The sequence below is a fragment of the Falco rusticolus genome, chromosome 4 (genome assembly GCF_015220075.1).
Source record: "Falco rusticolus isolate bFalRus1 chromosome 4, bFalRus1.pri, whole genome shotgun sequence".
NCBI classification, from domain to species: Eukaryota; Metazoa; Chordata; class Aves; order Falconiformes; family Falconidae; genus Falco; species Falco rusticolus.
The window spans coordinates 68,418,043-68,445,217 of record NC_051190.1 but is presented as its reverse complement, the minus strand read 5'-3'; the positions used below and the strand labels follow the sequence as shown (position 1 = coordinate 68,445,217).

Sequence of the window (27,175 nt, the reverse complement as noted above, 5' to 3'; positions counted from 1 at the left end):
GCGTTACCGTTTCCCGCCGCTTCCGGGACAGCGTAGGGCCTGGTCACTGCCGGCCGTTGGGGGCGGCCATTTTCCTGAGGAGTGGAGCCGTGGGGCTCTTCCGCTGGCGGCGGCGGCCGCAGCGACTGAGTGGCGGAGGCCGACAGGCGGGCACGGCTTCTGCGGCTGGGCTGTGAAGCGGGAGAGGCGGCCGTGGTCGCCGCCCCCGCTGGGAGGATGTTTTCTTTCTCAACCGTGCAGCCTCAGGTGAGGGGGCTGGCGGGGCGCACCCGCGGCCGCCCTGGCCCGTGGCGGCGCCCCATTCGCCGAGCTTGGGGATCCCGCTCCGCCTGGCTGAGGTCGGGGCTCGTTTCGTGTCTGGGTGGGGGCGGCGAGGCCGGCCGGAGGCTCTGGGGAGGCCGGGGGTTGCGGGTGGTGGCGGGAGGAGCTGAAGCCCTGGCTGCCGGGTTTTGGGGGCTTTGCAGAGCGTCGGCCGGGCGGGCTGTAGCGACCGGGGGGGCGGGGGCGGGGAGAGGGGCGGCTGGGGGCTGCAGCGGCCTGGGGCTCTTACCTGAGAGAGAAGTGTGTAAATGGAGGAGGGGGGAAGGTACAGTAAAAGCTTGTGAAATCTGAAATGGAGGAGTAACTTGGGGATGGGGCTTTTTAGTATCTGGTTTTATAGTGGAAGCAAGGGGCGGCGATGTTGCTACTGCCAAAGTGAAACTGCGCTGTTATTTGTCACGGATTGTTGTGAAAACCAAAACAAAATTAATTGGAAGAGTTAGAGGGAGAAGTCCCTCAATCATTTGTTGCATAGAAGTCCGAATGCGATCGAGAATGCATCTTCTATCAGTGACTCTGATGGGACTAGTGGATTTTATGGACTTTGATCCGAAGCAGTGGGTTTACATTTGTGTTGGGGGGATGGTATGTGATAGTTTTATTCCATACTGGAATTTGGTTCTTTCTAGAAGTGGAGAATGTGTTGATTGCTTTTGTTAGTGTAGTGAAATGACTGAACTTGTGATAATATTTTTCGGAATGTGTCATTTCATCTTTTCATAGCAGGAAATGCAGGAAGAAAGCTTTGTTAGTTGTTGGGTTGCTGGCTTTGACCTCTGGAGGCTTTATGGTTTTACCACAAACTCCCAGAGTTTAATTATAATTTTGGACAATTAATTCCGAGGCAGTTTTCATGTCTCACAGCATTGTCTCTCTTCTGTCTGGTCAACACAGAGATGGAAGTTCTCGCAGAAGGATGTTCCTGGGTGGAGAGGCTTAATTGGATATTGTTCCAGCAGCTGGAGTTGCAGCACAACTAGTTGCATCCCTAGTGAAGTGTAATGAGGTTGAGGCGTTTTGGAAGTGTTGAAATTATTTGTACCATATAGTCACAATAGACACAGTCATGTGCTAGAGGAGGAGCCCTGACATGTGGTGTGCCTGGGCTTCTGTACTGATTCATGAGGTGGTGTCACTGAGTTGAGGCGAGTGCTGCTGAACTGCAGAATTGACTGTTATATGTGTATATGCATTGTATAGGTTAGTTTTGATACCTAGGTCTGTTGCTAACGTGGGATCCCAAGGAAGAAAACATAAAGGGAATTTTTGGGAATAATTTGTATGATGCAGGGAAAAAAAATAAGATATTTCCCGTTATAAAAGTATTAATTTATAGATGAAAATAGGTGTTTTCTTAAAAATAATATAGTAGTCAATAGTATTTAGGAGCGGTGATTTCTGAATTAGTAAGATGTTAATAAATCCTCATGATTCAGTGCTACTCAAAAGCAGCCACTGAACTTTCTGTTCAAGTTGGTTCAAGGGGAACCAGCTTGATGAGATCTGTTGCTTGGATATCTGTCTAGGCATAATCTAGAATTTACCGTTGTAACATTTCATATTAAAATCTGAGATTAAGGCCTACCGCTAAATCGATGGAGTAACTCATTTACCATTCTTTGTCTGCTCATGTTGTTTAAAGAGCATTACTTCTTTTCTGTGGCTGTGTTGTGAAGTCATATTAGAATGGTGATCATAGTTTTGTTTTGGTAGACACCAAGACAGGCTCAGGATTGTTTTAAGCAAATATTTCTTACAAAGAAGAGAAAGCTCCTGAATGACAGTAACTGTAAACAGGTTTTAAACATTTCAAGAGTCGTGTTAACTGGCAGGCTTTTCAGTGTATAAGTTGTTTGTTACCGTTTTTCCTCTCTTTTACTCCCTATATTGACGGTGTTCCTTTTTTGTGTCTTTTATTGCTATGTGGGGAAAAAACACCTATTTAGCATGTAAGACTTGATTGTGATGGGGGCATGGTGGCTACAAGGGAAAAACAGTTTCACAAAGCTTTGTATTTTATTTGCATTAAATGATTGTTGAGTTTGTTGCTCTCTTCTGACAAATATTACATTCCTTATTGTTCTGCCATCTGGTTGCAAGAGCAAATATCTAACACAGCAAACAAGTGATACATAAAAAACAAACAAAAAAACCCCATTCTGAGGGCAGTATTAAGTGTGGTAGCAATTTTGTTTCCCTGCTGTTTCAGCTGAGAGCAATCTACAAGACATTGTCTAAACATTCTGTTAAGTGCAAATTGGGGGTACTCTTTGCATCTCCTAAGTGTCAGTGATCTGTACCTACTCCATATTTGCAAAACTAGTGATTATTTTCTTTAAACTGTGCATATGTTTGAAAACGGGAAATGTAGCCTTTTTTCCCCTTTCTTTTCCAAGCTTTGTGAGGTTTTAATTTGTCGTGCATACTTAAACTTTCTTTTTTCTTTAAATAGAGCTATTGGCTCATGCTGTGGTTGAAACCAAGTTCATGTGGTTTATTATGAAGTCCTCAGCTAAAGGCAGTGTACAAGACATGCAGTTGTAAGCCAGGGTTTGGAATGGAGATATGGTTAAATAGTTCAAACAAGCTTAAATCATTGTCTGATTTCCCCCCCACCCCTCCAGGCTACTGTTCCTCTGAGTCACCTTATCAATGCCTTTCATTCACCAAAAAGCTCCACTACTACTGCCAGCACAGCATCCGTGCAGCCTGTCCAGAGGGACACCACCCCGGAGCATGATCCTCAGAAGAGCGAGGTACTAAAAACCTTTGGAGAAAAGTGGTGGTTTGTTTTTTAATTGAATTAAATCTGAATAATATCAGTTTAAGTGAATTTAGTGTTTGACTCGTTTTATAAAATAATGTGGCTAAACAAAACAGAGTCAACACATAGAATATAACTTTTGACAGAGCTTCAGTCAGTGCTTTGGCAGTAAGGATTCTACAAAAATACAGTATTTCATGAATCAGAAAAAAAGCTAGTACTTGCCTCAGTCGTAATTTGCAAATGGGGAGAGGATTTGTTTTCACCTTCAACCTAATGTTTCTTGCTCTAATGTAACAGTAACTTTTCTGTTATATAACCCCATTATTATCTTTCCATTCAGTTCTAGCAAAGTTTGTTTTGTTATTGCTTGTGAGAAAAGACTGTAACTTAAAATATGTTAAGAGGTTTTGAGAGATTAAGTAGCATATTTGCACGTTTTCTTATTTTTCTATTAAAATATCTTTAATTATCATTATGTATTTTCTGATCTTCATGCTGAAAATCAAAATATTGAAAGTGCAAAGTAGTATCAGATCTTGCCACTTCTATTGTAGCTCATCTCTTAGAACAATTTTTATAACTAAGAAAATGTGTGGGAGGAAAAATGTGGAATTTCTCACTAACTGCTGCAGAACTTCGGAAATCAGCATGGATTGTACTAATCATCCCTTGTTTGTGTTGTGATTCCATTGTTTTCTTTTTTGTGTATGATTCTGTATTTGCTTCTGGTGATAAAAATTCATTTCAGTGGGAAATCTGGATTACTGAATGAAACTAAAGTGTGTTTTATTTATTCAGTTCTGTGTTCGTCTTCCTGCTCAGCAAGAGAATATGGTCTCCTTTAAATACAGAGAGCTTTTCACATTTAGTATTTTCTCTCTAATTCATCATACACCTGTGGTTGCTTCCTCCTAGCATGACAGAAGTATAAAAATAATTATTTAAAAAGTGTCTCAAAGTATATTTAAAGTTCTTAAAGCAAGTTGATTAGACTGTAGTAAACCTAAACTTAAATAAATGTTAAACTCAAATTTAAAACTGGCAAATAATGACATAATACAATATTGCATAAAGTTGAACTATTAGAATGGCAAAACCCCATTATCTGAGAACGTGAAGCTTCTCTGCTGTGAAGTTAAATATGTAATAGAAAGTAGTAACCTCTTCTGAAAGGCCATAGAAAATGTTGTGGTTTTTTTTTTTTAACCCCCACCACCCCAGCATTTCAGTAATTTTCCAAGCAGTTATTTAGCTGAAGTAGGAAGGCTTAATCTACTCCTTTAAACCATGTGTAAATGTCAAATGGTGTTTAAAAATTTATTTGTACTGATTTTGAGTATGTCGACCCAACACAATGTTAAAATTGTGTCATTAAAACAGAATACTTATGAAATCCATTTTAAACTATAAACTTTGAATATCGTGGTATACTGTCCTAAAAATGCTTCTTTTGGTATTTTATTCAAATATTTTTCATGTATGTCTTCTTATTGGAAATCTAGTTTCACCTTAAGTAGATCAACATAAAGCTTACGTAAAAATAATTTAGGATAAACAAAAATATAATCCATAATGTTCAAACAATGAAAAATTTAAATATCTGTGCATATACATTTAGAATAGAATATTTACTTCTCGGTTAAGATGATGTTACTGCAGAAGCAGTATTGAGAGGCTGATAGGTATTTTAAGAGACCAAAGCAACACGTATTTTTGAAACACACTCTTTGAAAAAAAGATTTTTTCCTGGCTGTAAAGTACAAGATTAAAATTACATTGATCAAAGTTACTTCTTTAGTAACTCAAGTTTATGTGCGTTACCTCCTTGGTTTTTTCGTAGTTTATTTGCTTTGTAGGAAATCCCAGATCTTAATACTTACCCTTTTCCCCATAGAAACTTTTGTCTTTTGTTGTACATCTGCGCAGCTTGTGGCTTTTTAAGATTTTAAGTCTGGGTATAGTTTCTAAATATCCAGTTTTTGTTCTGCTGCTGCATCTGCCCTATGCAAAAAGGCTAGCCAAAAGTTGGGGGGATTTTCCTGTTTGCTCACTTGCATGAAATATAATGGGTGGCTATTGCTGTACATCTTTCCCCCTCATGTTCTCCTTTTGCTCCATCATAAAGAGTTGGAAAACTGTAATTTTTTTCTGTGCCTACTTCCATCAGGGAGCAGGAAGATGTTAAAAAGAATGAATTGGGAAGAAAATACGCCTGTCGTAAATGTGCTGTGGCAATGAAAATAACAATATATGCAAATGGAAAAGTTATTGTGCAGTGACAGTAGCAAATTTTTAATTGTGTCCTTTCATTCATCTTTTAGAAATTTTTTTATTTCAGTCTGAGCTGTGTAATATAGCTGCTGCATCTCAGTTATTCTTGATTTTCTTTTTTATCCCTAAAGGTGATGTTAAGTAAATTTTGAACATTTATTTCTGTTTTGCAGTCCGTACTTAATTTAAGAGATCTGGGATTATCTGATTTGAAAGCTAACCAGTTCAAAGAATTGGTGAACAGGTTGCTTCCTGGCTACTGTGCAGAAAACAAAATCTCTTCGCAGTGGCATACATCGTACATCTCTGCTGAGTCCTTCTTTGAAAATAAGCACGGTATGTTTCAGAGCAAAATGGCTATGAGAATTTATAAAAGTTAGATTATAAAGGTGAACACAGATACTCTTTAGTTCAGTCTCTTGTGCTGTAGATAACTCATAGTTTAAAAAAATCTGTATGAAAAAGTATTAATTTATTTTTTTATTGTATACAGGTTGTCTCTAGAGTGGTGCTCTTGAATCTTGGGAGTTTTAGAAAATCAAACCCAGATTTTGGAGTTATTTCTTTAAATTTCAGATTTGAAGTTGGCTGCTATAAGACTTGTCAGGACTCAGCTGTAGTGCAAGTGCATTATCTCATAATGATGAACCTGAGCTATGAATTTTTTCACCAGTTTGTTTCACCAAATAGAGGAAATTAATTTTGCTAATCTACTAATGTGACAGTCATTAACATCTCCAGTTGACATTAAGTGCTTCCTTTTTTGCTTGAAGCAACATTACACAGGGACGTTAATTAGAAAGGAATTCAGGGTGCAAACTATTAACAGTTCATGTAGAGTAATTTTTCATTGCTGACATAAACCAAGAGTGGTTCTTTACAGTTAAAGATGGTTTTATGGGATTAGTCTAAAATACAGGAAGCAAGGCCATTGCAGATGCTCAAGAATGTGTTAGAAAAAGAAGCATATACCTGACACTTGAGATGCCTATATAGTATTGCAGCTGGGAGGAGTGTAAGAAGAATACCTTGAGGCTACAAAAAAATTAGCCCATAGGGAGTTTCCTAAATGTGAAGAAAAAAGTTGCAAATGCTTCAGAGCTTTGGTAGGTTATCATGGAACCATCAGACTGGTTGTTTCATTCACAGTTGAAAAGGCAGAGTTGTAGTTGGAAAACTGTCACAGACAAGGGACAAATCTTCAAGAACTTTTGTGTAGGTGACCCTGTATGCTATGGATGACACTTACTATTGGTACATGTATGTTGTACGTAAAGTGAGGAGAGTATTTCCGTTTTTTTTAATTAATGTGTTCATAATTATAATTGTGTTATATTAGCCAATATGCAGTGTTGTAGAAGATTGTGGAACATGCATTGTAAAATTAATAGTTGTTTTTTTTCTCCTTCCCATAGGTCTTCAATATTTCAGTTAGCTTGTAAACTGTTCTTACAGTTATAGAACTTCAAAAGATTTAGTAGGAACTTTCAGAGTTCTCTTTTGCTGTCCTAGATGTATCTAACTGATTTAACTTTCTCAGAATGTGTAAAATAAACAAAAAACCTGCCCGTTAGCTTATGAATTACTATGGAAGTGAGGTTATGTAGGCCTGGCCTCGATTTTTTTCCCCTCTCTCTCTGCAGGTCTCTAATGTTATTTGAATAATTCTTACCTGCTAAATGAGGATGAGTTATTTGAGCTTTTGGTAACAACAGATAAATGACAACCCTTTTCTTGTCTTGCAGTCTATAGCGTACTTGAAATATTATCAGCATCACTTTTTCACTGTGATGCTCTTTTATTTCTTCCTGTTTTGCATGAGGACTGTACAATTAAGTAGGCTTAATATAGTAAAATGTTTTCATATTTTAAACATAGTGTGTTTTAAAACGTCTGTCAGCAACCCTTTCTTTAAAGTCTTCGAAATCGAACGATGGGTTGAATGCTGGTCCTTCAGCTTCATTAAAGTCTTTGGATTCCTGTCCAGTCTAGATAATTTTGTTTAGCTCTGTACAGATGTGCAGAGTTTTCTCTCCTAGATACAGCTTCAAATTCAAGATTCTGGGTAGCAGTATTTTTTGGAAGTTCCAATTGGGAAAAATTCTGGTATAGTGAAAAGTGCCTGACATAGGTTACTGCAAAGAAATTAACTAACTAATTACAGATGCCTGAAGGACTTTAGTAAAATATAATATTTAAGAAAGAAAAAACAATCTGTGTGAGAAATAATGTTTAGTTGCTGTTTAATATAGGGTATATTTAAATTTTGCTGTATCTTTTTACAGGTTTTGTGGATGTTTTCAGTTCTTTACGCTCATCTTGTTTGTACAGACAGCATCCTAATCCCCTCCAAAATTTATGTTCAGATGTTCGGTGTTGGCCAGGTATAAAACAATAAACTACACTGTTTTTAATCTCTATAGTATCTTTTTATTCTGGGAAAGTATTTTTGCTTTTGTCTTAGAGACGTCACTCAAGAAATACCACTAAACTTCCAGGAGGAACTCTATATTGATATAAACACTTTAAATCGTGAAGTTATTCTTGCATTTGAGTAGTATGTTTCCAAAATGTAGTAAACACGATGTAACTATAGAATCTTGTTCAAGGATGTTGCTATTTGTGGATTGTATTCTTAAAAGATGATAGCTGAGCTGACTACTTTTGAATCAATAAGTATGTTGAATCTAGTATTCACCCAGATTAACTTTCTAAGGTGTTTGACTGGTTTAAACTGCTTCTGGATGTATGATGGGTAACAACAGGGCTGCATTACTAAGAAAATAATCAGGAGCTCAGGGAGTTCAGGTATTATCCTCCGTTCAGTTCTTCTGGTGCTGCTTCTGGTACTGTGTCTGGTTTGTGTCCCATGGTTAAGAGAGAGACGTTAACAAAATGGGGATAGCCCAGTGATGGGCCACAAGGAAGGGTGCAGATTTACTAGTGTTTGATGTATAGGGGAAGCTGAAGGATCTGAGGTTTTAAAGTTAGCAGAAGGTAAGGTAAGGAGTGATCTAATGGCTGGCTGAGCCATGTTAATTACCCTTCTCTTGTACACCTCAGAGGAGAGGCAACAATTACAAGTAAAAGCAAAGCAAATTCCCATTGGAAGATTTTCTATGGCTAAGTTCTGAAACAAATTGTGTGAAGAGGTGGTGTTATCTTAACCCTTGGCGATTTTCGAAACTGAGCTGGATGGAGGTCCAGAACTACCTGATTGAATGTTGAAGTTCAACCTTTTTTGGGCAGGGGTTTGACTAAATCACTTCCAGAAGTTTCTTTTTATCTGGTGCTGTTCTATGGTAACAGAAGGCTTAGTGAAAGCTATGTAATTGACTGGTAATTATTTTAAAACATAGTGATGAAAGATGGTATATCCTTAGCTTTTGTGATTGATGTGATAAAATCTCCATTGCAAGGTTTTTGATGCGATAGAAGATGACATACACACAGTGCTGTAAGCTCACAGTGTTTAAATGGTTGTTTCTTTTGTCAGTTTCTTAAATTAACAGCACACCTAAGCCATTGCACATCTCTTGAGGGCATCTTAGCAGCTGAGCTTTTAGACAAAGCTTATCTTAGAACAGGCACCTGCATTCCCATCCTTCTGGATGTTTCATGTTTGTCAGCCTGCCCGGATTGAGTTCAGTTGTATGTCTCTTCTATTCCCTGAGATGGTGATGGGGTTGGCCAATTACCTGTGATGCACAGCATGAACTGATTATTTTAACAAAAAAAAAAACCAAAAAAAGGGAAAAATATATTGCAAAACAGTAAGCAGTCTGCTTGCGAGTTTAGATTACAAACATATTTGTGATCACCTAACTACCCATTTACAGTACTAAACTTTATTGGTTTACTTATTCAGTTTATTACTGTTAGATCCAGAAGCGTCTGTCATAGAGTTTGTTTTTACTACTTTGGTCAGGCATCTTAAATTGCTTTCTACTGTGGATATGTCCAGTTCAGTCTTGGTAGTCTTTTTCATATAATACTTTGTCAAATTTTGTAATACTTTTTTTTTTTTTTTGTAGTGGTAGTAATGGATAGTTTTTAACATTTTATTATTGCTACTTTTAAGTTTACGTACAGTCACGGAACTTTAAGACTTTGAGATCAAGAGCAAGACGTCTGCAGTCATCATCTGAACAATTCACAGAAACAAAAAATTCACTTTCTTCACTTTTGAAGGTAAATATGAGTAACATTATGAAATTGTTTTGGGGTTATTTGGAATCTTTTTCTCTTGAATGAACCTTCACAATTTACGAAAGGTATTTTGTTCCACTAGTGTGAAGAAGTTTCTTGATTCTAAAGCTTGAGCTAATGACAACGCACAGTTTTTCTTATTAATACACAGATTTGCTTCATATATTATCAATACAAAGATTATTTGAATCTTTTAGGAGAGTAGCTTCAGAGTATAAAAATGGTTTTAAGCTCTAGAAATAAAATTTTTCATATTTTTGTGGTTTTGTTAAAATAGCTTAGAATCTAAGCGTTTAAACAGAAATACAACTAATTTAACATACAAGAAGAATATTTTTCCAGCAGTTTAGCATGTGATTAACATCTTAATAGATTTACTTGTGGCTAGTATATTTGTAAGATAAAATTTTTTAAATCTGGTGGTTTTTAGGGGTTACAAACTCGCTTATATACTTTTAATTCAGCAGATAACTGTTCAGGCTTGGGGTAGCAAAGCACTTAACAAAACCAAGTTAACCTAGGTACTCTTTGCTTCTGACTGGTTGTACAGAAGTCAGGCTAATTAAAGCATTTGATCTTTTTGCGTATGCAGATTAGCTTTGAATTCTCCCCTTCTGGGCATATGAGGTTTATTTTATCTGTGGACTAGGTATACTGTGGATGGAGATGAACCAGAGCTAGCTCCATGCAGTGCTGTTCTTAAATTTGATAGGGCATATGAGATTTATTTGATTAAGCTCTATGAAAACTATACTTACAAAGATATTTCATATTTGGAAATGATTTTTAGTTGACTTCACGAATTTTTATTATTTAAGAAAAACTTAAGCATAATTTCTCCCACTGAATCCAGTGTACAAAGCTAGTTCTGTACAAATCTGCCTTAGGCTGCATTTTCTGTTTGGAACTGGGGTCCAGGAGGGCTCTGAACCTCAACTGTTCAGCAAAAATCAGGGTGCCCCTGAGGCAGCCATTGTGATTCCATGCTGAAGGTACTGCTCTGTGTTGTCAAACTAACCCCATAGCACCTGAATTATATGCTTTTTTTAATTTTATTTTTTCCCCTCACCCAGGCTAGCCAGGTATTAAGTTAACTATGTATCAAAACTAAGTGCATACTAACATAATATTTTAGGGCTTTATCCTGAGAAAGCGAAGAATCGATGTTGAAAACTTGGACGCGCTAATGAAAACAAAAAACATCCCAGAGGCACACCAGGATGCTTTTAAAACTGGTTTTGCAGAAGGCTTTTTGAAAGCACAGGTATTCCTGCAAAAAACACTTGGTAAGTTGTTTTGGTTCATGTGTCTTGTCTTTGCATTCTGAAAGTAGTTCATTTTGGCCCATGTTAAAACTTTTTTTGTTTTCTTTTACAGATTCCTTGAGAAGATCACGTTTGCTTTCTTTCTTTCTCTTTGTTCTTTGTTTTTATCTTGCTATATATTCATCATTTTTACCTGGGAAAGGTTCCTTCTCTGATGCTGGTTAGTTACATATTTCCCCCCCACCCCACCCCACCCCCCTCGTTTCACTTTGTATTGTTTCTTCCAGCAGGTTCAGCACAAAACAAATAAGTTTTGACATTATGATTGTTTTAGGATACCATTTCAATGTATGAGTGAGAGAGAAGAGCTCGTTACTGCTTTTTGGCTACAGCCTTTCAGACAGTAGTGTGACAAAATGTTTATAGAGACAAAAAAGTTGTCTGTTAGTATAATTGTTTTTATTCTTTTGGTGGAACAATTGCACAGTACCAAACAGAGAAGTCATGAGATGGTTCAGCAATTATGTATTTGTCTTAGATAACGCATAATCTATATTCAAGGTTAGCAGTAGGCAGAATGGTTTGATTTTTATTTATAATCACAGCTTAGTTTATAGCAACTAGGTACTTGTATGGCCAAATTGTCATAGAAATCTGTTGGAAATACTGGAATGATCAAAAGCTGAGCTAGTGTAAATGGAGAATTTCAACTTCATGGAAAGTTACCATCTAGATCTCAAGAAAGTTAGGGTATGTGCAGAAACACTGAGGGAGAACTTCTGGCTTTGTGTATGTGCATGGTTTTCTGTACTACAAGTAACTGAAAAGCACTTACATCACTGAATTAATTGTAAATATTTTAAATATTTTTTTAGTAATTCTTTTCTTGCTGGGCACTTGTAAATGGAAACATGCCCTTTTAAAAGTGGCTTAATGGTTTGCATTCAGGTGCAAAGTTCAGTCTTGGAATGAAATGACTTCATGTGTAAATTTATTGTTCATCATCTGCTGTTTGCTATTAGTACGCTTTCGAACATCAAGTATCTTTGATGCAGCAGTTGATCCAATCCAGCTGAAAAATGTCACCTTCGAACATGTAAAAGGGGTAAGTTCAAAATTAAAGTGTGTGAGTTCTTGCTTAGCTAATTGTTGTGAGCCTGAAGAATGTCTTACTCTGTTCAAGGAATTTCTTTGTATGAACTGGAGCCTTATATATATTGACCACTGCAAGATCAAGGAGGGGTTTAACCACTCTTGTTCTGTTTTGTGTCTTTGTGGCATTTAATACTTTATAAAAGGTGTACTCTCAACTTGTTGAATCACATCTTTAAAGGCTAGGATAGCAAAAGATAGGCCATAAGTATCTATGTTAATTTGTGTTTCGCAGTAGTTGACTAATACAAGAAGATGGTAATGCCATTTGATCATTTTTTCTTTTGGTACCATCTCTTTTGGATGTCTGATACTAGGACAGGAGATACAGAGATTCCCAGAAAGAAGTGGGCATGTTACTGTTGATTGGATAGATTTATTTTTTTCTATTCAGCTGCTCTTTAGCTGTCAGTGGCAAAATGAGGACCTCCCCCTCTCCTTCCCATTGGACAAATAGATAGAATAATCTCTCTTTAACTAATTAGACTAGTATCTTCATGTAGAATTTTTGATGCTGTGCTTATCTTGTTGGACAGACCTGGTCTTGAACTGTTTGTTTATTCCTTCAGTATTACTGACTTTAGTGTTTACAGATTCCTATGAACAGTTGTAGGAGATAAAGTTCAATTCAACTCATGGACACTTGGTATCCCCACAGATTCTGTGATACACTTTTATCTTGTTTTTCTGTTGTGTATTATTGATCAATACACAATTAGAGACTTGTCTAATACAAAACTGTCCTATATAAAAAAGATGCAGTATTTTATAAATGCTTAGTTATATTTTGTGACATGTTTTTAATGTGTAGGTTGAAGAAGCTAAACAGGAATTGCAAGAAGTTGTGGAATTCCTGAAAAACCCACACAAATTTACTGTACTAGGAGGTAAACTTCCAAAAGGTAAGAATCATTGCTCAGCAGAAGTGAGTGGAAAATCATATGTAGCTGTAGCTTTGTTCTATACTAAATGACTAACTTGCAGACTAGCTTCTGAATATTTTTTCTTTAGTTAGGGAATCAAAAAAGTGTATGACCAGAATGGGCCTAAATACTACTGTGCATTTAGTTTGTATCTCAGAAAAGTAGTAAAATAATGTTAGACATAGGTAGGGGATTTCATTAATTGCTTAAAATATTTGAGGAGCAAGCGAATCTTCAAAGAGAGTTGTGAAAGGGTATCTTTTAATAAAGAAGCTTAAGTGAGGTGTTTGAGGGTGGGGCAGTGGAGGCTAAGGTAGTTGTTGCATGCATGCTTCCCATCTTACCTTCAGTTCACCATATATAAAAATTGGGTGTCACTGCCTGCCTCCACAGAAAATTTGAGGTTTCTGAGATATTCAGGTAGAAGAAGCAAAGATGCCTGAGTACATCTTGCATTTGGTAGAAATTCAATAATAACATTAAGGGTAATAAGCTATGGCAGCGCAAAGCAGTGGACTGTAGATTTCAGGCAAAAAGTCTGTCAAGAATCAAAACTTGTGTTTAGAATTGTTAGCAGCCTTATTTACAGGGTTAAGAATTGGTATTTCTTTGAAGTTCCAAGTAAACCTTTTAGAGATGATGTACTGAACTACAAAAATTCTTTTGTCACTGAATTTAACATGGTATTAAAAATAGAATTATTGATAAAGTTAATGTGTAACCGAAGTTAATGCCTTTTTGAGTAGAACTTTATGTAGCTCAGAGGTTTTTAGGGGTCTGTATTTTGGGTTTTTTTCCCTCCTTCCTTTAACTGTCTTTATAAGGATATCTTTTGTTAAAGTCATTAGCTTCTTGTCCTCAAATTTTTTAATTCTGTTATACGTTTTCTCATCTGAGAAAGATCTGTAACTTAAGTTTAGTTTGGAAAACTTACCCAAGGGAATGTAAAAATGTCCAAAAAAGACCTTGTATTGTGCAAATGAGTATGTTGGGGTTAGGCAAAACTTACTGTGCCTTCCTAATATACAGTAGTTCTTTATTTTGAAAGGCAGGGATTTTTATGTAACTGAACTCTTAAAAGGCCTTTATTTCTTCCATACGGCTTTTGGCACCTTTAGTGCTTGCTGAGTGCTTTAGACAGTTCAGAAACAAATGTTTTCATTTAAAAGGATGATTAAGCTTGATCATAGTAGAAGGCCAAGTGAATCTGAAATATATAAGCCTGGTAAGTCTGTTTCCTGTTAGTGCTCTACACTGGTTAAAGTAAATTACTTGGAATATTTTAATTAAAAAAAAAAAGAAGTTCCACTTCCAGAAACAGCTAGGAAAATGTCAGTTTGGAGAAGACACTGACAGGGATACAGCTGCTAAACTCAACAGTAATTGTGTGGAATATTTCAGGCTTCTTTTTCTCATTGACAGTCTTAAAAATCTTTGTTGTTTAGACATGGATCAGTGTATCTAGATCTGTTGTAGGAAGCTTCTTCAGGCTGCGTGTAATGACAGTATCTGAAATGGGATGTTAACAGCTTTTTGAAGCCAAGTCTAAAGTATTTCTTCTAATGGATGGAAGAAATGGTACCTGTGTAAGACAACTGTGGGTTTGTTTTTTTGTTGTTTGGTTTTTCGTTTGACTTTTTAGGTATTCTGTTAGTTGGACCACCGGGTACTGGTAAAACTCTTCTTGCACGGGCTGTAGCTGGTGAAGCTGATGTTCCATTTTATTATGCATCTGGATCAGAGTTTGATGAGATGTTTGTTGGTGTAGGAGCTAGTCGCATCCGAAGCCTATTCAGTAAGTTAAATATTTGTGTTTTGAAATCTTTTTCACATGCGAGATTAAGTATTCAGTGTTGTTTACAAGGTTTGATTAGGTACAGTTCTAGTTACTGGGTAGTAGTAGTGTATGAGGATAATAAAACTTTAATTGCTTAGCTAAGTCTCAGAATTCTGTGAGCATCAGTTAACTGTAGAATCTTGCTGGCTGTCACATGAAATTGTAGCAAAATTTATAACTGATGTTACAACGCTCCCAGAGAGAACAGAATTAATTTAATTAGAAATACAATGTCCTATAAACTAAATGGAATATTTATTATTGTAATTTACTTACTGTCATATGTAAATTATTTTAAGTTTGAGTAAAATAGTAAATTTAAGATAAAAGATAGTGTTAACAGTCTCAATTACTTCCCTCATTTTTTTACATCCTGAATTGGAGCTTTACAGCATCACAGTGTAGCACTAAGCTGCGATTTCCTTTCTTGCACCCATCAACAGGCCCAGAATAAATAGCATTGTAATGAAACTTTTAAAATTAATGTTTAGATTGATAACTTCCACAGAAGAGGCTTTCCGTTTTAAGTATGCAAATAAATATTACTGGGGAGGGGGAAATCCACTTTCTCTCTTAAATGGAAGATTGATTGTGTCAGGCAGGCATATACAATGTAGAAAGTAATTTGCCTTTGTAGAAGAAATGTGACTTACATTTTGCATCCTTTCTATGTGAAGCAGTGTGTGTTGTACCTTCAAATGTGCATTTCTTCCTGTTGACTATGGAAGCTTCGGTGACTGACTTGTACATTAATAGCAATTTACAGATATATCTAGCTGGGTGAGATGAGTTGTGTCCTGGTATGCATGTACCAGTTGATGGTCTTAAACTTTGTTATTGTATTTTTACTTTGTGTTATTAATACTTTCAAAGTTGAGGGTGAGGTCTTCACTGTTAAATAGCAAGCAGGTTCTATTAAAATAAGTTAGCATTTAGGCAATCACATTTCATATTATTTTTATTTAATAGGTCAGTGTTCTCTACTCAAGCCTATGAAATAAACTTACAGGAAGTTGATATAAAATACAATCAATTTCTTAATCTATTTCACTAGTAATTTCTTGTAGCGTAAGAGTAAGATGATGTAGAGATGAAGAGCCTTGCTTCTCTTTGTGTCACTTCATTTCCAAAATAATTTCATTTCTTCTAGGCTAAAATCAAGACAGTTCTGGTGATGTTTAATGGAACACTTCATAATCCAAGAGTATTAGGAAATAGTAGAATCCTAAATTACATGATACGCTGTCTTTTCCTTTGTGTGGTTGAAGTGTCCTTCTGCTGTTTTTCTTTTGTTAGGGGAAGCAAAAGCAAATGCACCATGCGTTATATTTATTGATGAATTAGACTCTGTTGGTGGGAAGAGAATTGAATCTCCAATGCATCCCTATTCAAGACAGACCATTAATCAACTTCTGGCTGAAATGGATGGGTAAATATATGGATTCTGAGGGCACAGAAGGTTCTTGACTGATATATTTTGGATATTTGGGTGTATTTTTCTTCCTTGACAGCCTTGATGTTTTTTGTAATTTTTCATAATGCTTTTAAGGATATAAATTTAAGATGCTCTTATGACCACTTTCTAGTACTATCAACAGTAGCATTAATGGCCTTGCTGTAAATAATATACAAGCTTCTGAGTTGAGTAGCTCAACAGCTGCAATTATTTTAAATAATTTCTCAATTTGTTTTCTTAGGCTGTCTATGTACCTAAAGGAAGAAGTTCCACTCTGAGATCAGGGCATGTTTTTAACCACTTACTGGGTTAAATGTGGTCATTCTTGGGTCACATACTGTGATTTGATGGTGTATTTTTGACTGGCCACTTGAGTGCATCTGAAATAAGAAATAGAAGTAGTTATTGACAATAGGTTAAATTCTGTCTCAAAAAAAAAAAAAATTCTCACCCTTTTTTCCGTACAGCTTTAAACCTAATGAAGGTGTTGTTATTATTGGTGCAACAAACTTCCCTGAAGCATTAGATAAGTGAGTATAATGTGTTATTAATAATTTTTACAAAGCATGTATTAAAAAAAAACCCAACTCCACCACATGAACAAAGTTGCTTTGTGATAATCTTCAGGTATTACAGTGTTATAGCTCTGTGTGTGTGTATATCCCATTTAAAATGTGGAGAAATAAGTATCAACCTTTTAAGCATCTAGTATTTCTGGAAGTTTTTCTGCTTAAGTCGACCAGTTGCATTCCAACGTAAAAACCCCTTTACAGTGGGTTGGTAATAAACATCTTTCATCTGTCTTTTTACAGACAGGTAAGAAAAATGTCTTGTTTGCACCTGTGTGCCAGACATAGTCTGTGTAGCTGTCTTTAGAAATATCAGGAGTTTTGCTCCTTATATATATTAGTAACAGTTCATTGCAGCATTTTTAAGTCAATGTATTAAATTGCCTCTTCCCTTAGTGCATTAATACGTCCTGGTCGCTTTGATATGCAAGTTACTGTTCCCAAGCCTGATGTAAGAGGTCGTACGGAAATTCTGAAGTGGTACCTTAATAAGATAAAGTATGATCCATGTAAGTAAATACTTCACTGTAATGTATCTTTTTATGTAACAGTTTTTATACTGGACCAGCCCACTGCACGTATTAGTCCTTTATTCTATCAGCAGTTGTGGCTTTGCCCTGTGTCTCGGTAAAGAACAGGAAAATTGTCTAGTATGCAGTATTATGACAGTTTCCTGAGGCAGCGCTTCTTTCCAGTCCCCGACGGTTCAGTATCTTAAGAATTAGTCTTCATTTCTTCTAAAGCTGAAACATTTTTGCTTAACACATTATTTTCAATAGAACATGATTCTTACTTATAATTTGCTAGTTTCTTGATATTTCTTTATGTTAGAAACCTTTTCAGGAGCAATATGGACCCTTAATGGCAAGTTTGTTTGTTTTTCCCCACAGCTGTTGATCCAGAAATAATTGCACGAGGCACAGTAGGATTTTCTGGAGCAGAGCTTGAGAATCTTGTAAATCAAGCTGCCTTAAAGGCAGCTGTCGATGGAAAAGATATGGTAACCATGAAAGAACTTGAATTCTCCAAGGACAAAATTCTAATGGGTAGGATTTTATGCAAAAGTCATACATGTGTTACAGTATATGAGGGTTTTCTTGTGTGATTCAGTCCTTTACAGAGAAAAAAAGAAGTGTTTATGCTGTTGTTTCTTGGTTTGTTGGTTTTTGTGGGGCTTTTTCAAGTAAGTTTCCCGTTAGTTAATATTGACTAGAACCTTTTGTGACCGGAGAGTAGTAGGTAAAATCTAGTATGGAACACATTCTTTAAAACTTGATGCTTCTATTTAATCGAAACAGCTGAATGTTGTACTTCAGCCTAGAGGGAGGCCGTGGCCTGATTTTTTTATTTTTTTTTTACCCTTCCCTTACTTACTTTTAAAGGAAAGAAGAGAATAAATGAGCAGAAACCTGGAATTCTAAGTAACTTGTCAAGTGATAACACAAAACTTAGACATCTGAGACACAGTAAAAATCTGGGCTGTTCAAACTTGAGAGAAAAAAAATGGGATTTTCTCAGATATGTGAACTTCATTTTAAATCTACTCCTTTAAAAGCAACTTGTTTGTAGAGTATATTGAGGTCCATTTTAGACATTAATACCCTACTCGTAAACATTTTGCACTTACTGAGCGTTAGTTAATTTTGCTTGCGTGCTGTTCCTCAGCTACTTTGTGCCTTGTTTGAGTATATGTAATGTGTGAATTGTGGTGGTCAGCTGTACAGAAGTTTAATAATGTTGCTCTGTTTAAGGACCTGAGCGCAGAAGTGTAGAAATTGATGAGAAAAACAAAACCATCACCGCTTACCATGAATCTGGACATGCTATCATTGCATATTATACAAAGGATGCAATGCCGATCAACAAGGCTACAATCATGACACGAGGAACAACACTTGGACATGTGAGTATTGCTACAGTTTTTTGTTGGTTTAGTGTTGTTGAGGAATTTGCTGACAACACTATTGGTTGTAATTATGTTAATGCATGTTGTAGTATGTCAAAATACTTAGTTATGAGTAACCTCTTGGAAAACTCATGGGTCATCTTTTCTGTGTGATAGAAAGCTCTCTTCCTTCATTTTGAAATAAGACCAGCGTATGCTAGTATAATAGTTCATAGGCAAGCGAAGAAATGTATGTTGATTCTGCTGCAGTTAAAATAGCACCCAACAACAAAACTTTGAAGAATGGAAAGGACTGGAAAGTAGAAGCATTGCTCAACGGTACTTCTAACACACGCATCCTTTACCAAGCTGTTTTTTGTCCAGCGTGAGTTTTTCTAAACTTAAATGATTACCTACCTTGTTTCTAGCATAGGTATCCCTAAGTTTTCTGTTCTGCCTTGAGCTGCCAAGCATTTGAACAGAAAAATATCTGTTGAACTTTATCCAAGTTAATGTGTTCAGTTAAAGAAAATCATTGGCCTGAATCCTCCAGGCCGTTTGGTTTGTGCTCAGTACAAGTGTAAGGAGAAATGGATAGAACAGATTGTTCTATTTCTTTTGGTGGTAGGTTTAAGTTGCTTAATTTTTTGTGGTGCTCTGTAGGAGGCCATTTCAGCTGGTAGACTGAGCACCTCTGAGCCAACATGATGAGTGTGTAGACTAGGAGGAGGCCCAGAGCACTAAAATTGTTGCTTAAAAGCCTTTATATCTGCTTTGGATATAAACAAGAATACTTTTCAGATTATTTCAGTACTACTTCTGTTTATTGTTACCTGACCATAGTTCTATATCTTACAGGTATCTTTGCTCCCAGAAAACGACAGATGGAGTGAAACTAGATCCCAGTTGCTTGCACAGATGGATGTCTGTATGGGAGGAAGAGTAGCAGAAGAGCTCATATTTGGAAGTGATCACATCACAACAGGTCAGCAGATTGTAGTTAAAATAATGTTTTGATCAAAGCTTTGGACTGGTATGTTTTAACTTGGTTTCAATAATGTAATTTACATCTGTTTGCTATCTAGGTGCTTCCAGTGATTTTGACAATGCTACTAAAATTGCAAAACTAATGGTGACTAGATTTGGAATGAGCGAGAAGGTAGTATCACCAATCCTTAAATATTTATATCTTAAAAAGACAGGTTCCGTAACTAAAAGCCTATTTGGCTGTCAGTGATCACAGAGACTTAAGTAGTTCTGGCAAAAAGGAAAATAAGCTCTATGACTGGCTCTGCTAGAGAGAACTCAACTAGAAAACCTGTATATTTGACTGTTTTAAAATTACCTTGCAAGATCTTCGCCGCAAAACTACCTTGAAAGTTACTATGTCTGCAGAAAATGTTTATAATAAAACCAAACATTTTGGAATTGAGGATAATCTTGGGTTTTGGGGTGGGGGTACGGGTGACAACATCAAGTTTTCTAGACTTCTAAAGAAACTTACTTAGACATCTTCATTACCCATTAAGTGTTAGCAATCTAGGGATTTTGTTTTGTTTTCTAGAGAAGATGTTTAATCAGCATCTGTACTCTGACCTATTGAAATAGAACTCTGCAGTCACTATGTAGTTGATGGATAGGCTTGTTTTGTGAAGTGCAAGTACTTCAACGTGCATCATAATCTAATAACGATTTTATTTGTTTGCACATGGAAGTAATAGATGAGGAAGCTCTTGCAGTATTTTATGTGCATTATTGCAACAGTGAACAGATAACGATTGTATTTTGTTGCTGCTGTTGTTTAGCTTGGTGTTATGACCTATACTGATACGGGGAAAGTTAGCCCTGAAACTCAGTCTGCAATTGAACAGGAAGTAAGAACACTTCTACGGGTAAGGTTCTCTCCCTCTCCACTCTGATACATCCATTTTGAGATGAGTTGAGCATCAGTTTACTTGATTATTCGGTGTGGTAATGTATACTGGTGAAAGTACACAGGTGAATGAAAGTATTCCCAAGTATTTCATGTAGCTGTAACTTTGAATCTCTGCATATCAAGATGTTTTGGTGATTATCACACACAAGAAACAAGTTGGTGGTGTTGGGTTCTTTGATACACTCTTCAACATTTCCTCTTACGTTTGGTCAGTGTTTGTATTTTGCCTATTCAATTGACAGGAAACAAAGTATGGCTACAAATTGTTTTAGATCAGATGTGAATGTTTTGTGTTATTCCCACAGTTCATAACTTGCAGCTAAAGCATTTTGTATAGAATCAGGAATGGCCATATCGGATCAGAGAGTTGCCTTTTCCAGTATCCTGTTCCTCATGGTGATCACTGTCAGGTGCTTAGGGAAATTTGTAACATTTGATAATCATAGAACTTCCAGCTCACAGTTGTAGTAATCAGAATTAGTTTGGTACAGACAGGAGAATTATATCACAACATTTAAACAATTAACACTTCTGCTGTAGCTGTTTTTGAGCTGACTTGGTTATGTAAGAATTACCTATGTAGAACTAAAAATTAAAGTTGAAGCTGGAAATGCCAGCAATGTGTACCCATTTGCAGTAACTTGTTGGGTAGCTTTCAGCTTTCTAAAAGTACATAATACTTAGTTTTATAAGCTTTTAAAAACTGAGGAGTATTCCTTGAATGCTGTTGCATTGCTCATAATGTAAAATCAAATTTATTTAACTTAACTGGCAAATTTTCAAATCTAGTGAGTCTTTTCTAAGTTATATGTAAAAATACTAAGCTTTGTCTCAGGACTTTTTTTTTTTAATTAATTATGCCAGCTAGATTTTAAATCTTCATGAGACAGGAGCTGTGCTAGCTATGAAATACAAGGCACAACTTTAAATGTTTGTTTCGAGCTGTATTTACCTGGAAACAATTTTTAAAGTGGAATCTTGCTGTTGTTTTTTTTCTAAAATCTTAAAATGTCTTTCCACCCTTTTTTAATATTAGGACTCATACGAGCGAGCAAAGAACATCCTGAAGACTCATGCAAAAGAACACAAGAATTTAGCAGAAGCTTTATTGAAATATGAGACTTTGGATGCCAAAGAAATCCAAATTGTTCTAGAGGGAAAAAAACTAGAAGTAAGATGATAACTTCGGGGATACAGTAACTGATAATTTGAAGAATGTACATCTAGCAATGCAGTAGTCTTATGCAGCATAGCCTTTTTTTCCCTTCCTGATGTGTGTATGGCATTAGTGACACTTTTAATATTCTGTCTCTTGTGAGCTTCTGTTACTCATCTATTTGTTGTGTCTCATTGGGATAAGGCACACAAAATAAAGCAAGTTCCTCATCCCTTGCTCCCTGTACTCTTCCCACAAGAGGTTATTTAGAAGGATGAAACTCAGGGCTGAGTTGAGCATTTTGGTTCAGTTGAGTGTGTTGAAGCTGAGAAGAAAGACATGCAGATACACCGGTGTGTTTTGGCATAGCTTCCTGGGTCACACTGCTACATGTGTGTCTGAAGTGATACCCCACAATATGTGCTGTAGAATGTTTTACAGATAATGACAGAGCAATTTGTAAAAGAGTAGAATGTAGTCTTAACTCATGCTTGTGCTCTGTTTGAGGCTAGAGATCACTTTGAAAGAAGACTTCTTATTTAGAAATGTAACAAAACATCTCTAAGAAAGCAGCTGCACAGTACATCTCTGTTAAAGGGAATTGTGGGAGCTTCATGTTAGACAAAAACATTGTGTTTTCAGTGCTCTTGGGGTTAACATACACACATGTATGGCTGGGAGAGAAAATGCATTAAAAATGCAAAACCAACAGGCTAAACGTGCCTAAGCCTCTTCGGACCACGTTTTGGGCAGAACCATGGCAGGGATAAGAGAAATACCTGTGACCTGATGTGCTGCTGACAAGATTCTTAGAATTCTTATTGCTGCAGTAGATGGATGACAGTGCTTTTACACTGCTGGAGATTCTACAGAACTGTTTTCTACTAATACTATGTTATAGGCGTTCGATAATCCAACAGATAATTTCTTCAAAGAGGGCAATACTGCTCACTAAAGAGTAGTTCAGAAAATGTTTGAAGCATGTGTTGTTTCAAATAACGTTCCCAGTTCTGTTCTACAATAGAAGTAGGGAAATAAAACCTTTTCTTTGAACCCTTACAGAAACCTCTGGAAATTCTAAGATAATAAGAAAAAGTTTTTGAAAACAAAAGCAATTTCCAGCCAAGTGGAAGTGATTGCTAGCAATTATATGCCAGTATTCTTTTGATCTCATGGAACTGGTGCTTAGGAATAACACACACTGATCATAATGTTTCAGCGCAATTAATTGTTGACTCTTGGGACTATAAAATTCTGTTGCAGAGAGGGCCTTTATTAGCATATGAATGTTGAAGGTCACCATACGTGGATATTAAAATAGTTGGGCTTGTGCCAATAAATATGAATGGAAATTGGTAGCTATACCTAAAACTTAGAAGTAATACCATATTTTAGAATTTTCTGAGTGTAATGCTTGATTTTAACCTAGTTTTTTAGTAAGAGCACATGCATATTATTTTTCTTTCAAAACCAGGATAACTCTTTATTTGCCTATTTTTGTCAGCTTACTTATAGCGACATCCCAGTGCAGTGTGGGAGAACTTCCAAATGTTATAAAACAGTATACCAAATGTCTAGGCTGACTAGTTAGTTGTACACGTATTTTAGGAATAAGCCAGCAGAAATGCTGCATATTTGGCATCTGGTTTTGGAGTAATAAAGGTTAATTTTAATTATGCATATTGGTTTTCTTTTTATTCACTGTAAATTGCTATAGAATGTAATAATCAAGTTCCCTAGTATGTAAATTGAGGTGTATAAAACATTTAAACTTGTAAATAAATTTAAGAATTATGGCAAAATAGCACTTTTTCTAATTCGGTTTCTAGGGGATGTTCTCCCTAGAAATGCAGACCTTTTTTCAATTGCTGCTTCAGTAGTGGGACTTGAATGGGAACTTTTCCAGCTAAATAACGTGAATCTGCACTTAGAAAGAAAAGAAATAAAACTTTTCATTTTTGAAGTCAGTAAAATCTATATTGAATGATCTGATTTGGGTGGTAAGTCCTTGAGGCCTAACTTTTTTTTTTCTCATTCAAAAGGAAGAAGTGAGCACAGTCTCGGGGAGGGTGGGGGGGTGGGAAGTGGTCTCTGATTGGGTCATGAAAGAAAGTTGTTACCTTTTACATTTGATAGCTAAAATCTATCTGCTTTCTGGCCATCTTAACAGCAGAGGTGTTACTGAAGAGTTTACTGTTATACCTAGATGGTTGTGTGCATGCAGTACCTATGGGGTTTCAAAGAAACTTACCGATGTAGGCATTGGGTTTGACCGCTGGTGGTTTAGGGGTACATCTAGGAGCTGAAATTCCTCTTCACATAGTTGTCAGACAGAGGTAGGAGACCACTGAATAGGTTTACATGGCAAGGTTTTGCTAGCAGGAGGGCTTACAGGGGTGCCTTCTGTGAGAAGGTGCTAGAAGCTGCTTCTGTGTGCAACAAGACCAATGCCAGCCGGCTCTGGGACCTGCCAGTAGCCGAGGCTGAGCTCATCAGCAATGGTGGTAGCACCTCTGGGTTAACATTAAGACGACAGGAAAAAAGGCCAACCCTGTGCAGTAGAAACTGCATCAGAAGAGAGGAGTGAGGCTGTGAGAGCAGCAGCCCTGCAGCCCCCCAGGTCAGCGCAAGAGGAGGCAGGAGCAGCTCCAGGTGCCGGAGCAGATTCCCCGGCAGCCCCTGGTGAAGCCCATGGTGAGACAGCTGTGCCCTCAGCCAGGGAGGTTCATGGTGGGGCAGGTCCCCACCTGCAGCCCACGGAGGACCCCACGCCAGAGCAGGGGGATGCCTGAAGGAGGCTGTGACCCCATGGGAAGCCCGTGCTGGGGCAGGTTTGCTGGCAGGACTTGTGTCCCATGAGGGACCCACACTGGAGCAGTCTGTTCCTGAGGGACTGTCCCCCATGGGAAGGACTCATGTTGGAGCAGTTAGTGAAGAACTGCAGCCTTCCCACAGGCTTCTCCACATATTGGAGAAGTTTGTGGACAGCTGTCTCCTATGGGAGGGACCCCACCCTGGAGCAGGGGAAGAGTGTGAGGAGCCCTCTCCCTGAGGAGGAAGGAGCTGCAAAGACAATATATGATGAACTGACTGCAAACCCCATTCCTGTCCCCCTGTGCCGCTGGCGGGGAGGAGGTAGAAAATTTGGGAGTGAAGGTAAACATGGGAAGAAGGAAGAAGTGGGAGGAAGGTGGTTTTTTCATTATCATTCATTTCCTTGAGGTGAGTCTGTTTTGCCCATGAAGGTAATTGCTGAGTGCCCTCCCTGTCCTTGTCTCGACCCGTGAGCCTTTCATCGTGTTTTCTCTCCCCTGCCCAGCTGAGGAGGGAGGGACAGAGCGGCTTGGGTGGGCACCTGGCATCCAGCCAGGGTCAGCCCAGCACAACCACACAGGCAGCTTCCAGACATCCATCAGATGGTGAGAATAACCTCAGTTCCCTTTGAGTACACAGCCTCGTGCAGATGAAAGCAGGGCAGAGCCAGGTGCTCTGACAGACTTCATTAAACACCCTCTGAAGTGGTCACAAGCACAGTGACACATAAGAACTTCAGACTTGGTGCATGATTCTGCATTTTCTGCATTCCTGAGGCTGACATGCCAGAATTCTGCCCTCAAGCTTAATACAAAGAAAATGCCAACTTGCAGTGGAAGATGGGGCCTGCTTCTTCTGGCTGCATCCTGCTGTGTGGAGACCTGCGTCAGCTGGAGTGTCTCAGCAGTTTTCTAGATCTTGATTCCTTAAACTGGCTGTGAAAATAGAGCCATCAAGCTCAGAAGCCTGTCCCAGAAGTAGAGCTGGTTTTGCTTCTATAAACATGGTTAAAGAACCGAGCGAGAGATAAAAGTACTCCCCTCAGAAGTAAATTTCCATTCTCTTTTTTTCCCCAAGAACATGACTCCTGTTCCTTCAGTCTAGTGTTTATTAAGATGCCTTCCTCTGGTGTTGGCCAATGTGAGTGCATCACCTGTTCCCCTGGTAGCTTCACCAGTGCAGAAATGGCTGTATCATTTGCCATAATAAAAGCACTAATACAGGCTTTGAAACATTTAATGGGAGGAGGGAGGAGACTGATGCATAGGGTTGAGTGTTTTTGGTTTTGTTTTTCTTAAATCTAGCTTTGTGGTTACTGCCCTGTCCTGGAAATTTAATGCTGCTGGCTAGAATATGGAGATTCAGTGATGTACCATATGGGCTGTGGTAGCACCAGGTTTTGACTTCCACCTCAGAAGCAGATTTCTTCTAAGATTCATACTAGTTTTCAGCCTTTGACTACTATTTCAAGACATGGAACTTTTTTAATAAACATTTACTTTCTTTATAAACATTATTACAGAGCTATTTCCACAGTAGAATATTCAGCTGCCTTGCTGACGAAACAGGCCCACATTCAGCTTAAGCAGCTTTCCAGGTAGGAAGGTTCCACAGAAAAACTGGAATGAGAAGGAAACTTAACATTCTTTGGACATAGAAATCTTTGGGAAAGTTCAGGATACCTTTTCCACAGAATTTCATATAAAAATTCTCAGGCTGTCATAGATCGAGGGTGGGTGGTAGGGTGATTGGTGGTCCTGTTTGTGTTTTAATCTCCACAAAGCAAAAAAGCCTATTGTTCTAGGACCTCGGGATAAAAGTAGGTATGGAAAGACGTATCAGCTGAAGTGCACTTGTGCTTTTATGCACATTAAGCACTCCTCCAACAGAGCTTTGTGCTTGATTTGATTTTGCTTTTACAAAGGGATCTGTGACACGTCTCAATAAAAGGATTGTAGTTGTTACTCTTCAGAGCATTCTAAAGGTTTTATTTTCATCCATCACTGTAGCACCTGAGCAACTAACGTAAAGTAGTATGCATATATTCATAGCAAAGTTTCAGGTAAACCCCACGTTGAGGTCTCTGGCACACTGGTTTTTTTGTCCCCCCCAATTTGAGAGGATGTGCACAGAATCAAATTTTTTTTGACAAGTTTTGGGGTTTGATTTTTTGTCGTAACTTGGTTAATAATGAACTGAAAGTTGCCAGTGTTCTTTGGTAAATGCTTTTGTTGCATTCCACATTCAGCCAATACTAAGTAACTGGTCACACAATTTCTTCTTGGCTGTCAGTGATTTATCTTGAGCTTTGTTATGTAGCTTTCATAGTGACTCCAAATGGAAATTAATTTAACACCTGTAGACTGTGAGTCACTGCTCTAGAAATCAGTGTCAGTACTTTCAGTTTTTCCTGGAAGTTGATTACTCATGCCTGAGTGACTTCATTTCCAGTCCCTGGTCCCCATAAACGGAGACATCATGAAACAAACAGAAGGATTCTGCCCTGTCTATTGGGTCCCATGCAACTGGTCATAAATTCACATGGAACGGAGGCGGACCCTGGCTTTGTCACACTTGCTGCATCTCTCAGAAGCAACATTCCAGAGCTGCAGAC

The 27,175-nt window shown here is 37.6% G+C and overlaps 1 protein-coding gene across 1 annotated transcript; it reads left to right on the top strand.

The window, feature by feature from the left end:
• Positions 1-31: 31 nt before the first annotated feature.
• YME1L1 (YME1 like 1 ATPase) lies at positions 32-23,427 on the top strand. Its single transcript, XM_037383302.1, has 19 exons — positions 32-246; positions 2,946-3,077; positions 5,533-5,695; positions 7,645-7,743; positions 9,441-9,550; positions 10,704-10,854; positions 10,946-11,053; positions 11,856-11,938; positions 12,797-12,887; positions 14,551-14,703; positions 16,042-16,174; positions 16,669-16,731; positions 17,167-17,279; positions 17,661-17,816; positions 18,522-18,673; positions 19,514-19,640; positions 19,741-19,814; positions 20,461-20,547; positions 21,628-23,427. Exons 1-19 carry the CDS (start codon positions 217-219, stop codon positions 21,769-21,771), a joined length of 2,169 nt encoding a protein of 722 aa, XP_037239199.1. The 5' UTR covers positions 32-216; the 3' UTR covers positions 21,772-23,427.
• The last annotated feature ends 3,748 nt before the right edge of the window (positions 23,428-27,175 follow it).